Source organism: Trichoderma gamsii (assembly GCF_001481775.2).
Source record: "Trichoderma gamsii strain T6085 chromosome Unknown Scaffold_27.2, whole genome shotgun sequence".
NCBI classification, from domain to species: Eukaryota; Fungi; Ascomycota; class Sordariomycetes; order Hypocreales; family Hypocreaceae; genus Trichoderma; species Trichoderma gamsii.
In genome coordinates, this window is record NW_020171364.1 from 394516 (window position 1) to 413251 (window position 18736).

Sequence of the window (18736 nt, forward strand, 5' to 3'; positions counted from 1 at the left end):
GTGCAGCATACAGAAAGAAAAGGAACATGAGCATCGTCGACTAATACACGATAATTGAGGCTCCATTAAGCGGGAAAACCATTAAACAAAGGAAATACGGTATAGGTAAAGAAAGAAGCAGCCTCACGTCTGTCCTTACGGGTATAGAATTTCCACATCTGCGCTCCCAACTGATCGTTCACTGCCTTTTTTCTTCAACATCGAAATTAGCCCACCGCTACATCCCTAGTAAGCAGCGGGAACATGTCCGCCAAGAGGGCCACCGTTTGAGCTTTCGCCAGCCATGGCCAGGCCCTTGCCGTTGGCCAAGCCATTGCCATTGATGTTGCTATGGATGTTGCCATTGAAAGCACCAACATTACCATTTACATTGCCATTGGTGTGTCCACCGGAGACGGCATGGGCCTTTCTCTCGATCCGAGGCACGCTGGGAATGTCGGTGCTCTTCTTGGCGTCGCCAATGGAAAAGACAGGGCTCTCCCACTTGTCGCCCTTGGCAGCGAGCTCCTTGTATTCAGTCGCCTTGGAGCTGATGCCGCCAGGCAAGTGAATGTCGGGGAAGATGCTGTCCTGCTTAGTCACGGCGACGTTGACCTTCTTCTCAGCAACAAAAGCCTCTGCCTTCTCCTTGCCTTGAAGGATTCTCTTCTGCATAGCATTGTAGTATCGCATGTAGATGTTGGCGGCCTCTTCAGGGTTCTCCTTGGCCTCTTCGGCGGCACGATCAGCCTCCTGCTTGACCTGGTAGAGGAACTCGTCGGCCTGGTTGCACTTGTCCTTGATGGCCTTCTCGATTGCCTTTTGCAGCCCAGGGCGGATAGCCTTGAGCGCAAGTGGTTTAAAGAGGCCGAATAGGAGCTTGTGGTTCGACTTCTTAACTTTAAGCTTCAGGCCCTGAACGTTGACGTCTACCTTTTCCACCTTGAACACGTGCTGGGCATCCTTCTTGTCTGGTGTGGCCACCTTCAACCTGAAAGAGAAGCCGTCGCCGGGGAGCACCATGTCGAGCACTCCAGTATCCTTGATGGACGGAAATCCGCTCTTGCGATTAATGTAATAGCTGACATCTCGGAGGTCCATCTGAATACCAGTAACTTTGATATCCACGCTATGCGTGTGCTTGTTTGCAAACTTCTTGCGTCCCCAACGCATATAATTGTCGCTGGCAATCTCGAGGACGTTGGGCATGAAGTTGTCGCTCTCAAGCACCAGATTTTCAATGACGGCATCGACCTGGGGGTCGGAGTACTCGATGCGCGGGATCGGAACATATGCAATGTTCTCAAAGATGGCAGGAACGATGACTTCTGTCAGATCCTTGATGAGATGAGGCTTGAATACAGGCTTTCCGTCCTCGTCGTTGCCCAGATCCTTGAACAGCTTCTGGATGGCATGACCAAATGCCTTGTTTTGAGGATCTTGGTCGAACTGATCGGCGATAAATCTGACCTCGTCAATGACACGGTCGGTGTGGCTACGGTATTTCTCACGGAGCAAGTATCGGCCGTGGTCGTAGAGTCGATTCCAGTCATCGGTAGACTGCTCCTCAAGGACATAGCCCTGCTCCAAGAGGCATTTCCGGATGTAGGTGTCGACCTGCTTGAACCAATCGCTGAGCTCTCGGTCTTGATCGGCATCCTTGTAGATCTGGCTGATTGACTGCCACAAATCTTCCGTCGAAGTGCCATTGGCGAAACGCTCAATCAGCGTACGCAAGTCTTCCTCGGCCGCAGACAGTCCAGTTCGAACGTCCTTGGCAGAGTCGGCAGAGCCTCTTCCATAGTTGCGTCCATGTCGACCGTATTCTTCGGCCAGACGAAGGAGAGTTTGCACGGCCTGCATATAGTCGGGGTGCTGCTGGCATTCGAGCACAATCTTTTTGAGACGGAAAACAACCTGATCTCTGCGCTCTTGAGGCATCTTCTTCTTCAGGTATTCTCGGGTTCTGCGACGGTACTCTTCTTTCCGCGTCTTGGCCTTGTCCTGAAGATCGTCATCGACATTCTTGTCCAGCTTCTCGTTCACTACTGCCTTGGCCGCGTCGGCAGACGTGTTTTGGCTAAGCTGAGTAGTGTTAATGGCACCATTCTGAGGCACCGTTCCCACAGGAGGCAATGCTCCAATCTGAGGGGCCGCATCCGCTGGAGTTGTCACTGGAGGCACGACTCCCGGTGGATGCAAAGATCCCGCCTGGTCCATCCTCGCTTGAGGAACCGTACCAGACTGGTCTCCAAGGGCAGCAGCAGTGACGACATCGTGAGCATCTTGCTTGGGATCGCCCTTGTAGAGCGTTCGCGCCTGGTTCTTGACACCTTCTTTGGAAAGATCAGGCTTCTCGTGCCATGTGTTGTCGGGAGCAGCTTCGTCCATCTGGTTGAGTTGTTCATCAGAGGGGCGAATCTTGTTCGCAGCGTTCATAGCGCCGTCTCCAACCATGTCACGGAGTAAAACAGAGGCATCCTTGACTGTAAACAATGGTCAGTCTCAACGATTCTTCGCCCGGGATAAAAGGTAATGACTGAGGGAGAGTCTACGTACGCAGTTTTCGGAACTGGCCGTTTGTGATGAGCAAAGTGCCCAGAGTTCGCAAACCCTCGAGAGCTTCGTCCTTGTCTCGCGTCGCGGTGTCCTTGGTCAACGGAGCGTTTGGAGACTTGAGGCCCTTAGTATCGTAGTGCGTAGTCTGCCAAATAAAGTCCTGAATCAGGTTGCCGTGATTCTTGGACAGCAGAAGCTGCTTTGCGAGCCTCACAACCTCTCTCGCATCCTCGACCAGCACCTGTCCATCGGCGGAGAGCTTGTTGGAAGGCTTGCTGAGGGCCCTGGATTGCAGAAAGCTGTTCAGGGCAATGTCGATTTGTTCGTTCTAAGCCTGGAGTCAGCAAATAGCCACGAGAAACAACTTTCTAAGATACATACAGAAGGGGTTTTGCCATTCTTGAAGGCATTGAAAATGCCGTAGATCTGGAGCTTGCGGTTGATGTCATTCTCCTTCTGCTTGATGTCGACGGGTTTGTTGACATTAGCAGCCATGGTGAAGGTAGTTGCGATTCTTGGTCTTGATCAATTCGAAGGTGAATTCGGCAAAAAAAGAGAAATAAAAATTGAATAAAAACAAAAGAAGTGTGCCTAGTGGTGTGAGAGGCACGCAGAATGTGGTATCGATTGCAGACGAGCGGAAGAACAGGTCAGGAACACACTCAACAAAAAGGTGAGTGTGAGTGGTCGTTTAGAGATTAGTTTGAGGGGCAAAAAGCAGTAGCTTTGGGGGTATTTGGGTATCTCAGAAATTAGGTACGGATTGTAGCTGATAGATGGAAGAGAGAAACAGGAGCACAGGGCAAGAGCTGCATGCGGCAGTCGCAGTTTATAACACCCAGTGGCAGCTGCCGTGAATTGACACGCGCGAGATGGCTGCTCCTTCCACTGACCCTCAATTACATCAATTCCCATGCTAGCTCTGCCGCCTTGCTAGCGGCATCGAGAATCCAGAAATCAACAAACAGCAGTCGCTGAGCTTGATGCTCATGCCCAGGGCAGTGACGTTGACTTCGAGTAAGAAGTACGTCATCGCGTTGGACAATCTCAGGACGGCAGCGAATGGGAGGAGACCGCCCGAACAGCGCTGTACCTTGACCACAGACAGGGCGTGCTGTAAGTTGGAGGTACCTTTTTGGTCCACAGCTGCCAAGGCCTGGAGCTGTTTTACTTTTGTTCTATACAGACTCGGGGATTAATATTGAGAGAGGAAACAAAAAGAGGCGTATGCGCATTGAGGCATCGTCGGGCATCTGGCCAATGAGACGGGAGAAGAGCAGCTGGTAGCGTGCAAGTAGCCAGGACAGGGGCGTGTGCTTTACTCGCCGCGCACAGACGATCTGCAGCCTAAGCAAAAGCCGGAAATTGGCCACGATGGTTAGCATGTGCTGCGACGCATGAGTGAGACAACACCGTCTTCATCATAGCATGTGCTACTTGACCTACTATTCGTTCTGCACGTGTTTCTTCCCCCCAATTAATAACGAAAATAACATCCTTCTCATCGCATCCATCGCACCACGCATTGTTCCTGAAGCCCAACTTATTAAACTTTGCGCCCTACTGTCAAATACGAGTATCGCTCCGCAAAACTTTTATTCTGGCACAGCCCGGGGAAATCCCCACCTTCGTCTACCGCTGACCCGCTGTGGCGACGGCCAAGGGGGCACCCGAAACTGATGCACGGCTACAGAATGTAAGCGTCATCGAAACCGAACGATGCCTGCATCTTAGCCATGACGAATGCATTGCTTGCTGTACAACCGTCTATTTGTCTACACGGCGCAAGGATATGCATCAATGACAATATTTCATCTCCCGCGAGAAAAGGTTTAGAATAACGTGTGGCTACGGGAACAATTGCCGGCATTAATGGCCAGAAGCGGTAATGACAGTAGCTCATCTTTTCTACTATCGAGTATGAAATCAGGTCAAGTTGCTTTCATGTCCCTGACCGGCTAACACGGCCAATATATCACATTGGCATGATTATGGAATGTGCTGGCGTGCTAGAACATCTCGATCCGCTTCCGCATCTGGCCATCTGAGACAAAGCACCAGAGTACTTCCAAAAGCAACCCTCGCAAATCAATTCCGGTTTTAATGAGATGGCACACACGGCTACATGCAGTTAGCACAGGTACCTGGTAGCAGTAAAATGCCCGAAACAAGCCAGTCCACACGATCATTCCAAAGAACAAAAGAACAAGCAATCCATTGTAGTATTTAGCTCAATAACGCCGTTGCAGTGTATCTATCATAAGGTAAAACGTGACCACAGTAGTATGCCCCTAAGCCATCAACTGGCTTCCTCACCAGTCGGTGCTGTTCTTGATGCAGTGCCCAGATCATTAAAGACTTTTGCCTTAATCTGAGCCGCCATCAGCCCAGACATCTCCTTAGTCGCAACCAAGTTCGCATCCTGAGCAAGCTTTTCCACCGCTTTATCCGACGCTCTTGCGCCAGGCATCATCGCAGACGCAACTCTCGAGCGCATAATGCTGGAGGTGGCCTCTTTAATCTTGGAGCTCAAATCCAGCATTTGCTTGTTGCCGTAGTCGCGGTTTGTCAGCAGCGGGTCCTGGCTAAGCGTCTGCACCCAGTATTTGTGCCACATGAGCTCCAGGAGGTGCGAGTCCAGGGAGCTCTTGAAGTGCGAAACTTCGAGGCTGTAGTATCGACTTGAGTGGGCGCCAAACTCGGCAGCCTTGTCAAGAGGGATTGCTTGGAACCCGTCAGACGTCTGCCCCCCGGCGTCGGCCTTGTGATGCGCAGGATAGGTTCGGAATGCTCCAATCTCGACCTTGCCGGCGCTGATGGTGCGATCCGGGTCGATCACCACCGCCAAGAACGGATCCTGGAACTGCTGCTGTAATGCCTCCGTCTCAACGTCAATGCCGCTGAGCCAGCAACCGTATCCCGGGTGGCTGTGATACCATCCAACGACGTTCTCTTCTCTGCCCTGTTTGCGGCACAGGTCCAAGTATTCAATCAGATATTCGTTCGCTTCATTCTGTGCGTTGACTCGCGTCTCGGTTCCTTCGACAGGCAGTCGGAAAGCGTCCGTCACCACAAAGGTCTCTCCATCGATGTGGCCCTGCATCAGGCCCATGACTTCAAGTGATCCTCCAGATCGAGCGTGCATCGTCATCTTAATCAAGGCAACGGCGCTGATCCTCACGTATTTGAAGTAGTTGGGGTCTGCCCTCCACGCTTGAGCAGCTACCACGGCCTTTTGGGCCTCGGCGTTGAAGTTGTATAGCGCATCTCGCTTGGCGTCGACCAGCTGGACATTGTTGTCCAGCTCTATCACGTCACATCCGTCAGCTGGAATTCATAGAATCAAACCGGGAATCGTCATGACTACTTACCCCAAGCTGTACGTGCTGCGGCCTCCATCCTGAACTGCCGGGCTGGTGTTTGGCAGAGCTAAGATGGATGGGCGTGACGAAGCTCAGTGGAGGGAAGCTGTCACGGTTGATCTGCCCCGCCTGGAGACATCGCACCGCTTTATCGATTAGCGATAAGGCTAAAGTGGGGACCTAACATCCAGCTCCAGGCATTCTGTTCCGAATAATCAAGTCTCTGTCTGCTTCAGTCCCATTTCGACTGCCTATTAGTAAGAACTGGCTTCTTACAGTGCAACCAGGGCAGCTAATCGTTTTTTTTTAAACATTTTTGATGTTTAATTTTAGTGTCTTGCCGTTCTATATGTCCTTATGCAACCATGTTTCCTCGTTAATAGCGCAAGCTCACACTGAATATAGCGGGGACTCTCAGCTTACAACAAACTGGACGTTCTACTCTATGAGCCTTTTAAGCTATTATGCAACACTTCAACGAACTTACTTGCGATTGAAAAGTTTTGATCACTTTAACTCCGGTTCTAAGCATGAGAGTCTCCAAGCAAATGGGACACAACCACTGCTTGAGACAGAAACTCGCTACATTTCACCTAACATCACCATAGGACATCACCGAGGCACCACCAAGGCCGACATCTGTCAGTGAGTTATTTTGATCACGGCTGTGACAAGAACCAAATTTCCAATATACCTAAGCCCGTTTTGCACCGGCTCCACTACCCGGTGTGGCGTCTCCTGACCGCTTCGTCGATAATAACGGCATTTACGCATAATCACACAAGACAAGGCGGGCGCAAAGCTGGCTTCAATCACATGCATTCTACACGAATACAATCCAAGCAACAGACAAATGGTGTCAGAAATGATACATGTACATGGTCAATACCGTCAATCAGCCTCATATCCTCAATGGTTACCATCCTGTCCACTTTTGAGAGTTGATCCGTCCATGCATGACACTTCTTCTCGGCATATACTCTGCAGCTTTAGTAGCTGCAATAGAACATTAGCATATCCCTTCCGAAAAATCAACGGGAGGCGAAGAAGAGTTACTTGAACACGAGAACCCCATCCTCATTTCCAATGTAGTCGTCCAAATTGATAACTTGCTCCTCCGCCAAGGAACCATCCAGCCTGTACAAGGAAGTGATGAGCAGCGGTCCCTCTAGTCTCCACGATTCCACGTCAACAGTGTCAAAGATGCCGCTGCCTCCAAACTCAAAGAATCCATCATTGTTGCCGATGTATTCATTAATGTCGAGCACGCTCTCTACCCAGTCACCAGCCTCGGTGGCGACGGTGGCAACGAGCAACGAGCCGTCAAGGCGGAAGTCCTGTGCGGTCTGAGAGAAAGCCATGTTGTAGTGATGAGATATGATGATCCAAGCAAATGATTGTAAATGTTCAGTAGAGTTATCTGAAAGACAGAACGGGTAGAGGCTCCTTAATATAGGCCTCCTTGTTAGAGGCCTCCCTATCTTCCGAAAGACCTCCTTATTACAGACAACATGGTGCTATCCAGGCTTTCACATTTTGGGCTCAGCCGTCCAGGGTCCTGCAGCAGCAGTGTGCTCGAGTTTCACGTTGTGAGTGGAGGCGCATTGCAGACGATTGCCGTGAAGCCGAACTGATGCCCTGACGCTGAGCGAATTTGCTGTGTATGCCACACAGCCCCATAGGGAATCCTGGTTAATGAGGGGTAGCATCATTCCATGAGAGATAAAAACGAAGCAGCGATGAGTCTGCTGAACAGAGCCGCAGAGGCTATGATGATGGAAGCCATGGAAATATATTGTTTTATGCCTTTTGTTCTAGTGGCTTGGCGCCTTCTATCAGACTGCAATAATTGGATAAGAAAGACATGCTAGTGGACAATCTTAGATCGATCGCTTTCTTGGCTCTGCTGGCGGTTTTGCATCCAACCGCGGAATCTTGGCGGTCAGTACGACCCTGAAACCCCCGCTCAGTTGCAGGATTTGGCCCCTCTGTTGGAGTCGAGATTCAATATATCCGAAGCTGCAGTGATGCATAGGGATAAATGGGTGGAGTTCTAAGCTCTGTAACTCGTGGTATTGGCGCAGATGGATCGTTACTAACAAGAGCTCGTAAAAAGAGGACAGCACTACGGATTGTTAAATCTTTCGACTACTGTGATTATATACGCAATGAAACCTCATAGATGATCTATAGTGCTCTGATTATGTATTTGAATTATCAAAGAATTTGCGGCTCAAAATTTGAGTGTGTATTTGGGCTTTTGCTGTAACCGGGTAGCATTCGTGAGACAAGCCTGTTCGGGCTGTGCAAGATGACCGCACTAATAACCGAGCATAATACCAGCAACAATGGTTTTCTTCTTCTTCTGCTTCAGCTTTGCATTTTGTAGCTACGTGCGCTTCCGGAAGAAATTGCACATTCACTTGTAAGCGCATAGCTGCCATCGCTACGGTTCAGGAGACCGCAAAGTCCCCACTGATCGGACCCAACTCTGGTATCATATACGCGGGCCTATTTCCCAATTCTACCTCTGAGCCCGGATCACCACCCCGTTTATTCTCGACCTTCACGGCCATGCTTAATTGAACGCAGAGATTGCCATTTCGATAATCTCGATTGTTCCGGCGCTACCAAGTGCGCGATGAGCCGTACCCGCAGATTCAGCATGTAGATCGTGGAAAAAGATAGATTAACAACAGTAGGAGAGTGGATTCTTCAAGAAGTACTAACATCATGTTGGAGTTTTTTCTCCGAAGCCCACATTAGTTGACGACGTTTCACGGGAGTAAAAAGCGGGAGCGTGAGAATGGTATATAGATAAAGAATAGATGTGGTATAAGTACATGCAAAATAGCGAGGAGATTCCAATGAATCTTCACAAGCTGGCTCCCAGTTTGATATATCCAACGCCGTGCTCAACACACAAAAAGCACATTGTAAAAAGCGTCCCTAGTTATTAAAATTTTCTCTCTCAGAAAGTCGGCTAGAAACAGAATTCGCCGCCTTCCTCGAAACAAGCACCCATCGTTTCCACTGAGCCACACAAAACCTTTTTCAAATTCCTCTCTCTCAATTTTTTGACGTTGAGACGAGCAGACCAGTGTGGACCTCGCCACCGCCAATGTTGGGATCCGTCAGGTTGTGGGTGGATAACGGAGAAGGCTTGAGGTAGCAGTCTCCAGGAGCGTGTCCTTGCAGCGCAGTGGCCAAGACACTCCATTCGGGAATGAAGGAGACGCCCACGCATTTTCCTTTTGTCGTGTTGTAGTGGTTCCATCCGGCGCAGGCATCCATGCAGCCTTGGAAGGTGTTGGCGAAAACAGAGTATACCGGCGAGAGGCTGTGGGTATCCTTGTCGCAGTACATGGTAAAGTTGGCATTGTCGAAAGCTAAGGAGAAATTAGAATCACTGTTTTTTTTTTTCCCCTGAGAGACAAAAGACACTTACATTGAGATGTGTACCTGGTTCCGTTGACATCTCCCGGGTTGTCTGAGCACCCATTGGTGATGCTGTTCCAGTCTGTTGGAGTAGAGGTTCCAGAACTGCTGCTGCTCGAGGAAGTAGGCGTGGCTTTGGCCTGGGCTGCAGACAGTGAAGCCTTCAACTGCCGCACTTGGGACTGTGCATCGTTGTAATTGCTGGCTGCGACTCCGGTACCAGCTGCTAATCCAATAACCGCGGCAGATAGGATGGCGATGACGATTGATAGAAGAAGAACGAGGGAGATTCCGCAGACAGTAGCAGCAGCAGCCGCAGGAGGATGAGTCTTTTCCGGGTCAGCGGATCCTGGAGCTTGGTATGAGGCATCATGAGACATGACACCTCCTACAGGCACTCCAGTTCCAGGTCCAGCCGCTGAGCCAGGCTTCACAACGTCGGTGTATTGCCCATTCTGTCCATAGGCACTGGGTGGGTAGGCACTTTGCGGCTGAGAGACATATGTCGGCGCGATAGATGGCTGAGGCGACCAAACTGGCTCCGGATGCGACTGGTGATAGGCCTCGGGCAAGTCATGACCGGGTGCCACCTCGGGGAAATCGTCGTGCTGAGAAGACATGTTTGTTTAGTCTGGGAGAGAGATCTTCACTGGTCTGTGTTGCTTTGCAAACTTACAGTGGGAGTCATCTTGTAGGCGTACGGATACGTCTTATTCGACATTCGAGCAGAGCCCCAAGACCTAAAAGACCACCCGGGGGCAGTTGGGGGCCTGCAGAGCTTATGAACGATTTCTGATTTATTTTGGGCCTGCCTGACTGGCCTTTCTTCATGGAGCGAGGGTATCGATCAGGAGAATGGGAGGCGAGGATCGGGGGGACCCTCTATCTTGCCCAGTCCACCTGTCTCTCGCAGGGATCTACTGCATACATAACCTATTTGGCATTCAAACAGCAGGTGGAGTCTCTTGCTCAGCCCTACATCTCCAGGCCATGGGAGGCATGTACTGCCACAATATTCAATAGCGGCCATGCAGTGTAAAACATGCATACTTGTACATGTCAGTTTGCAAGTGCCAAGTACCTATCTGTAAAGTGTTCCATCGTCAAAGCAGCATTAAGGATGCGCCCTCATCGCGTGTCATCCCCCTCACTGGAACTGCAAATCCTTGGATCAGCTCGTCTCTGCATGGACAAGATTGCCACGGCAAAGCAGGCAGCACAAGATTCACGCGACTTTGGAATACAAAACAGCCCAAAGGGACCCTCAACACTAGCGCTGACGTTGCCAACATAACCATACGAGGAGGTCCCATGTAAGCCACGCAAAAGTTGGCGGCGGCGCAGATTGTTTCCCCCCGGGATCACCCTTAGCTCAGGTGGACTTTGAACCATCCCGCCGGTTATCCGCGCTTGGCTAAGCTGCTGGCCACTGTATCCGGCAATTGAGTGATTAGTCGAGGCCCTCTCTTCGTCTCATCACCGTCGCTATGTTTAGCCGCCTGCAGAACCGCGCCAACCAGTCAGGACGGCGAACAGCCCAAAACCTGAAATGAACCAGGTCACCGCCCGCGTGGGAAAATATGCTTGGCTCATAAGCTAGCCTGGTGCTACATTAGCTGGGGTCTATTTTCTACAAGGTCCAAAAGCAGGAGTCGCTAGATTCTAGCGCCGAACATTACTCGGCACATCATTCAAGTATTAGCCCGAATCGAGTTGTGAAGCAACGGCCTGATGTAAGCCGAGGATGGCCTTGGATTAAGAAACCATCATTCTCATTCTTGTGTGGTAAACAGTTCAAGGGCCAAAGAACGCCTTGCAGGCCATATCGCTTTTCTTGTTCGAACGGCATAAACTCGTGTAATAGGGGTGTGGAGTCACAGGCCCTGCAATCAACTAGGTATTGGCGCAGGGGAAGAAATAAGTGGATAGTAGTTTGTTGAGCCTCTTTTTGACAAAAAGAGAGCGAGAAGAAAGAGAGAAGAAAAAAAACGGTTGATGGCTTTTGGCGAACACCCAGGGCGAGTAACCCTTGTTTCGGCGACTTCGAAACCTTGCCACTTGGATCCTTCTGAACTAGCTACACGACTACACGACAAAATGGGCCATCTAGGAAATTACTGATACCCGACACTATGCCCATCTGATTACTATTTTGATTAGCTAAACGCAAGGCTTGTGCGTTTATTTTTATACGTACTTGCTTGCTTGGCGTCCGTCTCTGCTCTTTATATAGGTAGCTGCGCCTGTAGAAGCGCGGCTCAGCCTACCAGTGGCCGCCAGCAACCAGACTAATGCACAGGTGTGTATGGATTGGGATATGCAAGATTCCTCTTCATTTTATCAAGCCACAGCACAATTTGTCCAGAGCCAATCAGTTGAGCGTTCCTTGAAAGGCCGTGCAATAACAGAAGGAGCATGAAACAAATCGCAACGCACCTACAGCCATTATGGCTGTTATAGTTAAAACCTCTGAAAGCATGCAGTCGCGCTTAAGTATCCGTGTTAAGACTCGGACTCATTTCGCCGATTTCAATGGATCCAAGGGCGTATAAGGTTAAAAAGGGAAGAGTGCTCGAAACAGTAAGGCTTTGTGAATCCTACGAATGGCTATTCTTGATTTGTCAGAGGCTTTAGAGCTAGACAAATATCGGACGAAAGTCGCGATTGAATCCGTTGAAAACCACCTTTTACCCCGAACTTTCCTATTCAGCTTTTGAAGCTCTGTCCAATTATACAACATGCCACCCATACGTAAGATAGAACCGATTTATTCTCTTCAACATGAGTAAGTATCGACACAGTGAGGTTATGATTTCTCAACGTGAGAGGAATCTGTCGGCTGTTACCTATTCTGTAGCCCCCATCATCGCGACATTGCATAGAAAGTATCAGTCTCATCTAGGTTTATTACCTTCAACTCTTACGGACGGTTCAGGTATACCATCGAATATAGAAATACAAAAAAATCAAAGCGTCTTTGTAATCCGTACTTTCAACCCTTCTAACTTTCTTCAGGCATATGCTGTGATCAAAGAGATGAGTCTGCCCCTAAACATGTAGGGGCAGAGACGCAATTCGGATGAATGTCCGGACAGCCTCTTTACCGTATTAGGTATTACAGGTATTATGAAACACTCAACTGAGATTGAGCAAGACAAAAAGGATCAAGGATGAGTCCAAACAATAGTCAAGTCAAGGATCCGAGAGCTCGGCATAGCCGTCCGGTGATACGGCAGAATCTGCTACACCCGCCAACTCGGCAGTATCCTGGAAGTGCTCTGGTCTGCCATCAGACGCATAATTCGCTGTTAACATACATCATCAATCCCTCAGGTTCATCACCAGGGGTCACAATGGGCTTCTGGAATGCTACCTGTTTAAGGGGTAGCAATCTCTTTGATTGTATATCATCTCTCAGCCAAGGTTACAGCAAGATCTCAAGAGTCGTCAAGCTGAAATATACCTGGGCCTATGACAGTCTCTTGCCATATGAGCTCGAAACATGCCGCCCGAAGTAGCTGGGACCCACAAGAATCCTGTGTATCACCATAAGCTGACACGGCATCGAATGCTGCCCCTTTTCTAACGTTCCGTGGCATATGTGGAGCATCTTAGAGCCGCATCCGTAGAGAAAAGCATACGCTGCAAAGAGCCGGCTGTCTCTCAAGTGCCCAAAAACATTATTGTTAAACAAATCAAGGCGTTCATTGCACAGATCTTAAACTATGAAGAGGGAATAGGTTTTGGCCACAAAACATCAATATAGGTATTAGAGCCAAGTGCTACAGATTGTTGCGGATGAAATAATTACGCCGCATTTTGCAGTGAGATTGGTAAATGTAACCCCAATACCAGTCTTTTTGGTGAATCCTTGGCGTACTTACCATTCCTAGAGATAGCTGCATTCGCTCGGCCCGGCTTTCACATGCCAAGAATCGATAATCAGTGCCGATTGAGATATCAATCGCACACTAGCCCATCCGCACAGCCGAGTTCATCTAGATACAGCCATAGTAGATAATATAATATCTTTTACCAGTCCCCAGCATGTATGTTGGACTATGACCAAGCCTTAATGTTTAAATACTGTTCATTGATACTCGAAGAGAATTAATTATTCCCCTGTGTGACCGTGCCACGCAACATCTGGATTATTAAACCAAGATTTGTATTTCATAACGTAGACCATGATAGGGGGTCTGTTTGAACTACCTGCAGCGAGTTGAAGTAAAAGCAAAAGAAAACAATGAGCGGAAGCTTCAATAGGCTTTCAGTATACTACTTTCTCCAGATAGTTTGTAACGATCCGTTATACCGTCAAGCCAACAGGGCAAAAGATTAGGCCAATAACCACTATAATAGCAGTTACTGTAACGGAACCAGCTGCTTATAAGGGATCTACCTGTTACGGGGGACCAGGTCGTAACATAGTTGTTGTTTGTGTGCTTTGAGATCGAAGCATCCCGTGTCGATTTGATTGGCTCCGAACATACCTAAGCAGACCAAGATATTTTTGAAGCACATCATTGCGGCGAGGGTTTTCATTTTGAAGTTTTGAAGAAAATGGAGAGCGGCAGGAAAAGTTGTTTAGAAACATTGTCACTGAGTCAGCTGAAGCCTACATTTCATCTTCGTCAAAGTCAGTGATCGCCAAGTCTATTTGCAGCAGTATTTGTGTATGACGATGAGTCATATTAAGAGACAAGAGCAGAGGGAGGAAGACAAACGTATAAAAGGAAAACATATTATACCTAGTACTGACCATAAACACACATTATGTGCTCATTGCCTTCATATAAACGAATGATCACCCGAATGCCGTCCCTCTTTCATTGACGGCTTGATCAATCTGAAGTTACCTTGAGAGATCAAACCCATCTGGTGATATAGTTATGATAATGAAATTAGGCTAATAGTCTTAGGGTAGCTGGATTGACCACGGTCCAAATATCAGATAAGATTGATCTTGACGGAAGGATCACCGGGTATGACGATCTGCCCCTCTTCTATGCAGCAGATCAGACGCGTGCATGAGCGGGGGAGATGGCTCGCCTAGTCTGTCTCTTCCATAACCGGTTGCAAAGTTCATGGAACGGCTCTTCATTCTCCGCGGCCCTCTAATATCGACAAGAATTGAAGCTTGAGGCTGTACCAGGGCAGAAAGGCAAGATGAATCACCAAAGCAAATGTATCCCGATGGAGATATTCGGCCTTGTAGGACCCCTCACTTCAAGCTGATCGTTCTCCATTGACGATTTCAAGATTGCGGCCGAGAGCTCAGACGAGGTGCTCAAGAATATTCGCCTCAGCTGCCGCGCTGGTCGAGAAATAGCAACCCCAATGCTGTTCCGATGCTTCAGCGTTCAAACCATCAATCATCATACAATAAAGAGGCTGCAAGAAGTGGCGACGCGTCCGCAAATCGCTTCTTTGGTCAAGAGGTTCGAATATCAACCTCGTATCCGCAAGAGCTCACATAGTAATCAAATCTGCGTCCTAGAATTAAAAATGGTAATTGACATTCCTAGATGAGGCTGAGCGTCGACAGCTGAGGGAACAAAACGACCTCCTCCATCCGCCAAGTCGTCTCGTTGGAGGCCTCGTTACTGCGCTCAAATCCTTCACCCAACTGCGCCATATTGAACTTCAGTATCCTCCTTTTGGAATGCGCACGGGATACAACAACCGTGGTCTCCGCATCTTGATAAGTGTGACTCGGAACATCTACAGCAACATATGCCCTCGATTGGTTTCGTTCCGCGTTGCGGGTCTTTTACTAATTGACATACCTCCAACTCTTCCATCAGATGCGGACGATGGCATGGGAGCTGCTCTCCCGCTTATTGAGCGACTCGATCTGGACTTTCATCCTGGTGACATGCCCAGCGGCGAGATGGTGCGCATTGAACCCAATGGTGGATTACGCCGACTGCTCAGTCTGGTGACAAATCTCACTTCTCTTCGCGTTGGATTCCATTTATTAGAGAGAAGCATGAGATTATTTGACTGGTCAGCGCTACAATGTACAACGTTGAACACATTGGAGTTGGTACAGCTAGAGATGTCAGGAACGTCTCTGGTGACCATCATAAATCAAAATGCCCATTCGATCCGACAAGTCATTCTTGAGAGTGTATATCTCCTTGACGGCACGTGGGCAGCGATTTATGATGAGATTGCCATTACTGAGGGGATCAACGACATATCCGAGATTCATGGCAGGAGATATGTGGATGGCCGTGACTCTATCGACACAGAGCTTGACGCTGCTGGTTATCGCCGGCTGTTCGCGGTGGTGGAAAAACGGAGAGAGAGCCAAGGTTTACCGTCAATGAGGTGGCCAATTTCGCCAGCAGGTTTCGTTTATCATCGCGATTTCTCGTACTTGGAAAGTAGCTGATTCGAGCATGGACGGCTCCTGGGTACAGCTCTATTTCATAATGGCAGCAGTGTTTAAAAGTTGCAACTTTTCTCACGGCCGTCTAGGCACCGGAGAAAAGACGTTTTGAAGCTTTCAGCGACGGCGATACTATTACCAGTATTTGAGAAATGGATGGTTGGGGACAGACTGCACCTCTCAGAAATATTCCGAATATAAGAACGCGAACAATCATTTAATGGATGTTAGAGAGCAACGGTATGCTTGCCAAGTTCTTCTATTGTATCATTGTTCATGTGAAATTGTGATATACAGATTTATGATTCATGACGTCGTGACGTGTGCTGTGAAGCAGTCGTTCCCTTTCTCTAACAGGTTCTCTTACCCCGAAATCATTCGATCAGTAATATTCCTAATCTTGTCCGATAAATATTGTCCACTTCCCAACTCAAAATGAGAGCAGCCGCCTTGCTCCTCGCATTCGCCCAGCATGCTTGACCAGTCTTTGCGAACAATGTTTATCAGACCCTGAGGAGATCCCCGAGCTTCCAAGCGTTGTATCCATTCCTCCTTTAACTCGCGAAGCGGATAAACCAGGGCAAAATCAAGTCTCTCCTCAGCCAGAGCCGACCGTATCTCTTCATGCGTTGATATCAAGACGATGGTATTTGGCGCTATTGACGCCCTCACTTTTGCCATGTACAGCTCCTTGAAGTTGCTTGCGCGCTGCCCATTCTCTTTGGGTATTACTGAGGAATCCAAATCTAAGATACTGAATCCGGATAGATCGAGGTGTTTTGAATTTAGAGTGAGCCATGTTTTCCCGCTGGCGATAAAGGCAGATATGATGATACATCGCTCCGGTAAAGGGCGTCGTGGCGGTGGCTGCATGATTGGATGGCGGGGTATCTTTTGCGTCTAAACAGCGTTCTCCAACTTCTGTGAGTCGAATGCGACAAGATATATCATGTGTTGTTCGTCAAGAGGCCTCTGGACTGTGTTCCAAGATCAAGGCAAGGCCGTTTGGTGGGCGCGACCAATTATTGGGCGTGCAGTGAATGGCTTTTCAAGCCTCGCCATCAATAGAGATTTGCAAGCACAGCCACCCGCTGCCTGATGTCTAGTAAAGGGGGGTTCTAGGCGAATAGCAGGGCTTACTTATTCTCCCAATTGAACCTACTGCGCTTAGCCGTGAGACCCCAACGGCCAGCGATAAAATGCCTCGTGAATTACCTGAGCTCTTGCCCGAGGCTGGCGCAGTTTCCCACTGGAACTGCCGCACCGCTTTGTTCTTACTGGAACAGGAACGTGACTGATGCAAGGCTAGATCCGTAGTTTCGCTGCCTTAGAGGCGGATAGTGTGGAGTGACCGGGCTGTGGCCTTAAAAAGAGTACATGTAGGCAGTGGGTCTGAGTCGTGAGACAACAGCAAAATCTCGGATCCAGCCAAGTATAAGTAAACGGCAATCACAACGCGACAAAAAGGAAAGAGAGTCACATAATAACTTTCACCCGTGACACTATCATACACAGTAGGTACTAAGGTACTATTGCTGGCACAGAAATAAATGACATGCTCAGGCTGATCAAGATACGAGGCATAATTTATAATTGACATTGAGAACGAAAACAAGTGTTTTTATCATGGCAATTTCTCATTATTACATTCTTTTTCCTCAATAGCTAAATACACTTACTACCTCCTACTTAGTGTAGTTCCCCCTTTGGGCGTTTGCAAACTTTGGGCGCCTAATCGTAATATGAGACACGGTGTGTGTGTGTGTGTGTGTGTGTGTGTGTGTGTGTGTGTGTGTGTGTGTGACCATGCCCAACGCGCCACTCTGTGAGGATTGGAGGTACCTGAGCCTTTAGGCACTCATGCCATCTCCTTGCTGGGGAGCTTGGAATTTACTCTCAGGGCTGTCGTTTTCGCTAGTTTTGGCTTTGCGCCCGTTGATCCTATTTCCCTGGCATAATCTCGCCGATTTACCCCCCTGGATGTCACCCCCAAATTCCGATCCCTCTTGCCTGAAGCTTTCGGATGGACTGCCGTCGAATATGTTCCCCTGGTCGAGCGAAGCGTTTTCACCAAGCACTATCGTACTTTTGAACCTGGAGCAGCCTTGAACAATCGTGTAACGCTGGTAGTGGACCTGAGTTGAACAATTTGATGTTGCGCTATGTAATAACATTAGTCTTGCAACGCCTCTTTCATCGTAAGGGAAGGGGTGATTCACAGTGCTGGTGCTTGCGTAGATCCGTCACCCAACAGCTGGCCAGGGCTTTTCATCGGATCCGAGGGCTTGGCTGTGTCAGATATCCATCGATATAATCAAAAACAAATGATCAAAAATGGCGGCATACCATGGCTTTTGATGGGTGCTTTTGTATCGCTCACAGGTCGGTTTGTAGTAGGGATCTGTAATTGTCTTTTTGTCTCGAGCGGAAGTGTGCACATCCAGAAAATGTATCAGCAAAGTGTTCTGGTCAGAAACAAAACACTCCCTTCTCATGCTCGTATCAGATTATTATATAGATTTCCAGCTTTTTGATCACAGTGCCGTGGAAGCATGCAAAGCACTAGGACCGGCGCTTATTCACACACAGAAGCAAAGTTATTGCCACTAACAGCTCGAAATACAAAGCGCTCTACCAATGGATAACATACCTGCTCGAAGCATCTGCCAATAGGAAAGAATGTGCATGCGACGGCTCTTGATAGCGGAGAATTTAATCTAAGATTAATCAGGAAATTGAACTATCATTTTTGGACAGTCGCGGCTAGCCGGTCACTCATGTCCAAGCACCCATGTACATGGATCGCTGCTTGCAGTACACTTATGTGTGTATTACTACAGGTACCTTAGGTAATTAACATACAGGCCAGTCTTGTCTTCACTCTCTAGCGTGCGAATATTCATTCTGTATGAACCATAGATAGAATATACGGGTGTTCTTGGAAGGCGAAATGGATATTCGCATAGGTATATAAGGATGTACGTGTGCAGTGCTACTTTTG

The 18736-nt window shown here is 48.6% G+C and overlaps 6 protein-coding genes across 6 annotated transcripts; 1 reads left to right on the forward strand and 5 right to left on the reverse strand.

The window, feature by feature from the left end:
* Positions 1-225: 225 nt before the first annotated feature.
* Positions 226-3033, reverse strand: TGAM01_v207428 (hypothetical protein; the record flags this gene model as incomplete). Its single annotated transcript, XM_018807999.1, has 3 exons — positions 226-2465; positions 2539-2866; positions 2920-3033. 3 exons carry the CDS (start codon positions 3031-3033, stop codon positions 226-228), a joined length of 2682 nt encoding a protein of 893 aa, XP_018658776.1.
* Positions 3034-4837: 1804 nt separating this feature from the next.
* On the reverse strand, positions 4838-5937 carry TGAM01_v207429 (COP9 signalosome complex subunit 5; the record flags this gene model as incomplete). The annotated part of the gene is made up of 2 exons (XM_018807998.1): positions 4838-5844; positions 5910-5937. 2 exons carry the CDS (start codon positions 5935-5937, stop codon positions 4838-4840), a joined length of 1035 nt encoding a protein of 344 aa, XP_018658775.1.
* A 1015-nt stretch (positions 5938-6952) lies between these two features.
* On the reverse strand, positions 6953-7261 carry TGAM01_v207430 (hypothetical protein; the record flags this gene model as incomplete). The annotated part of the gene is made up of 1 exon (XM_018807997.1): positions 6953-7261. One exon carries the CDS (start codon positions 7259-7261, stop codon positions 6953-6955), a length of 309 nt encoding a protein of 102 aa, XP_018658774.1.
* Positions 7262-8969: 1708 nt separating this feature from the next.
* On the reverse strand, positions 8970-10059 carry TGAM01_v207431 (hypothetical protein; the record flags this gene model as incomplete). The annotated part of the gene is made up of 3 exons (XM_018807996.2): positions 8970-9289; positions 9349-9946; positions 10015-10059. The coding sequence occupies 3 exons, from the start codon at positions 10057-10059 to the stop codon at positions 8970-8972; spliced, it is 963 nt and encodes a 320-aa protein (XP_018658773.2).
* A 4448-nt stretch (positions 10060-14507) lies between these two features.
* TGAM01_v207432 (hypothetical protein) lies at positions 14508-15738 on the forward strand (the record flags this gene model as incomplete). Its single annotated transcript, XM_018807995.2, has 3 exons — positions 14508-14552; positions 14601-14817; positions 14867-15738. The coding sequence occupies 3 exons, from the start codon at positions 14508-14510 to the stop codon at positions 15736-15738; spliced, it is 1134 nt and encodes a 377-aa protein (XP_018658772.2).
* Positions 15739-17585: 1847 nt separating this feature from the next.
* Positions 17586-18084, reverse strand: TGAM01_v207433 (hypothetical protein; the record flags this gene model as incomplete). Its single annotated transcript, XM_024550096.1, has 3 exons — positions 17586-17895; positions 17955-18019; positions 18082-18084. The coding sequence occupies 3 exons, from the start codon at positions 18082-18084 to the stop codon at positions 17586-17588; spliced, it is 378 nt and encodes a 125-aa protein (XP_024405184.1).
* Positions 18085-18736: the final 652 nt, after the last annotated feature.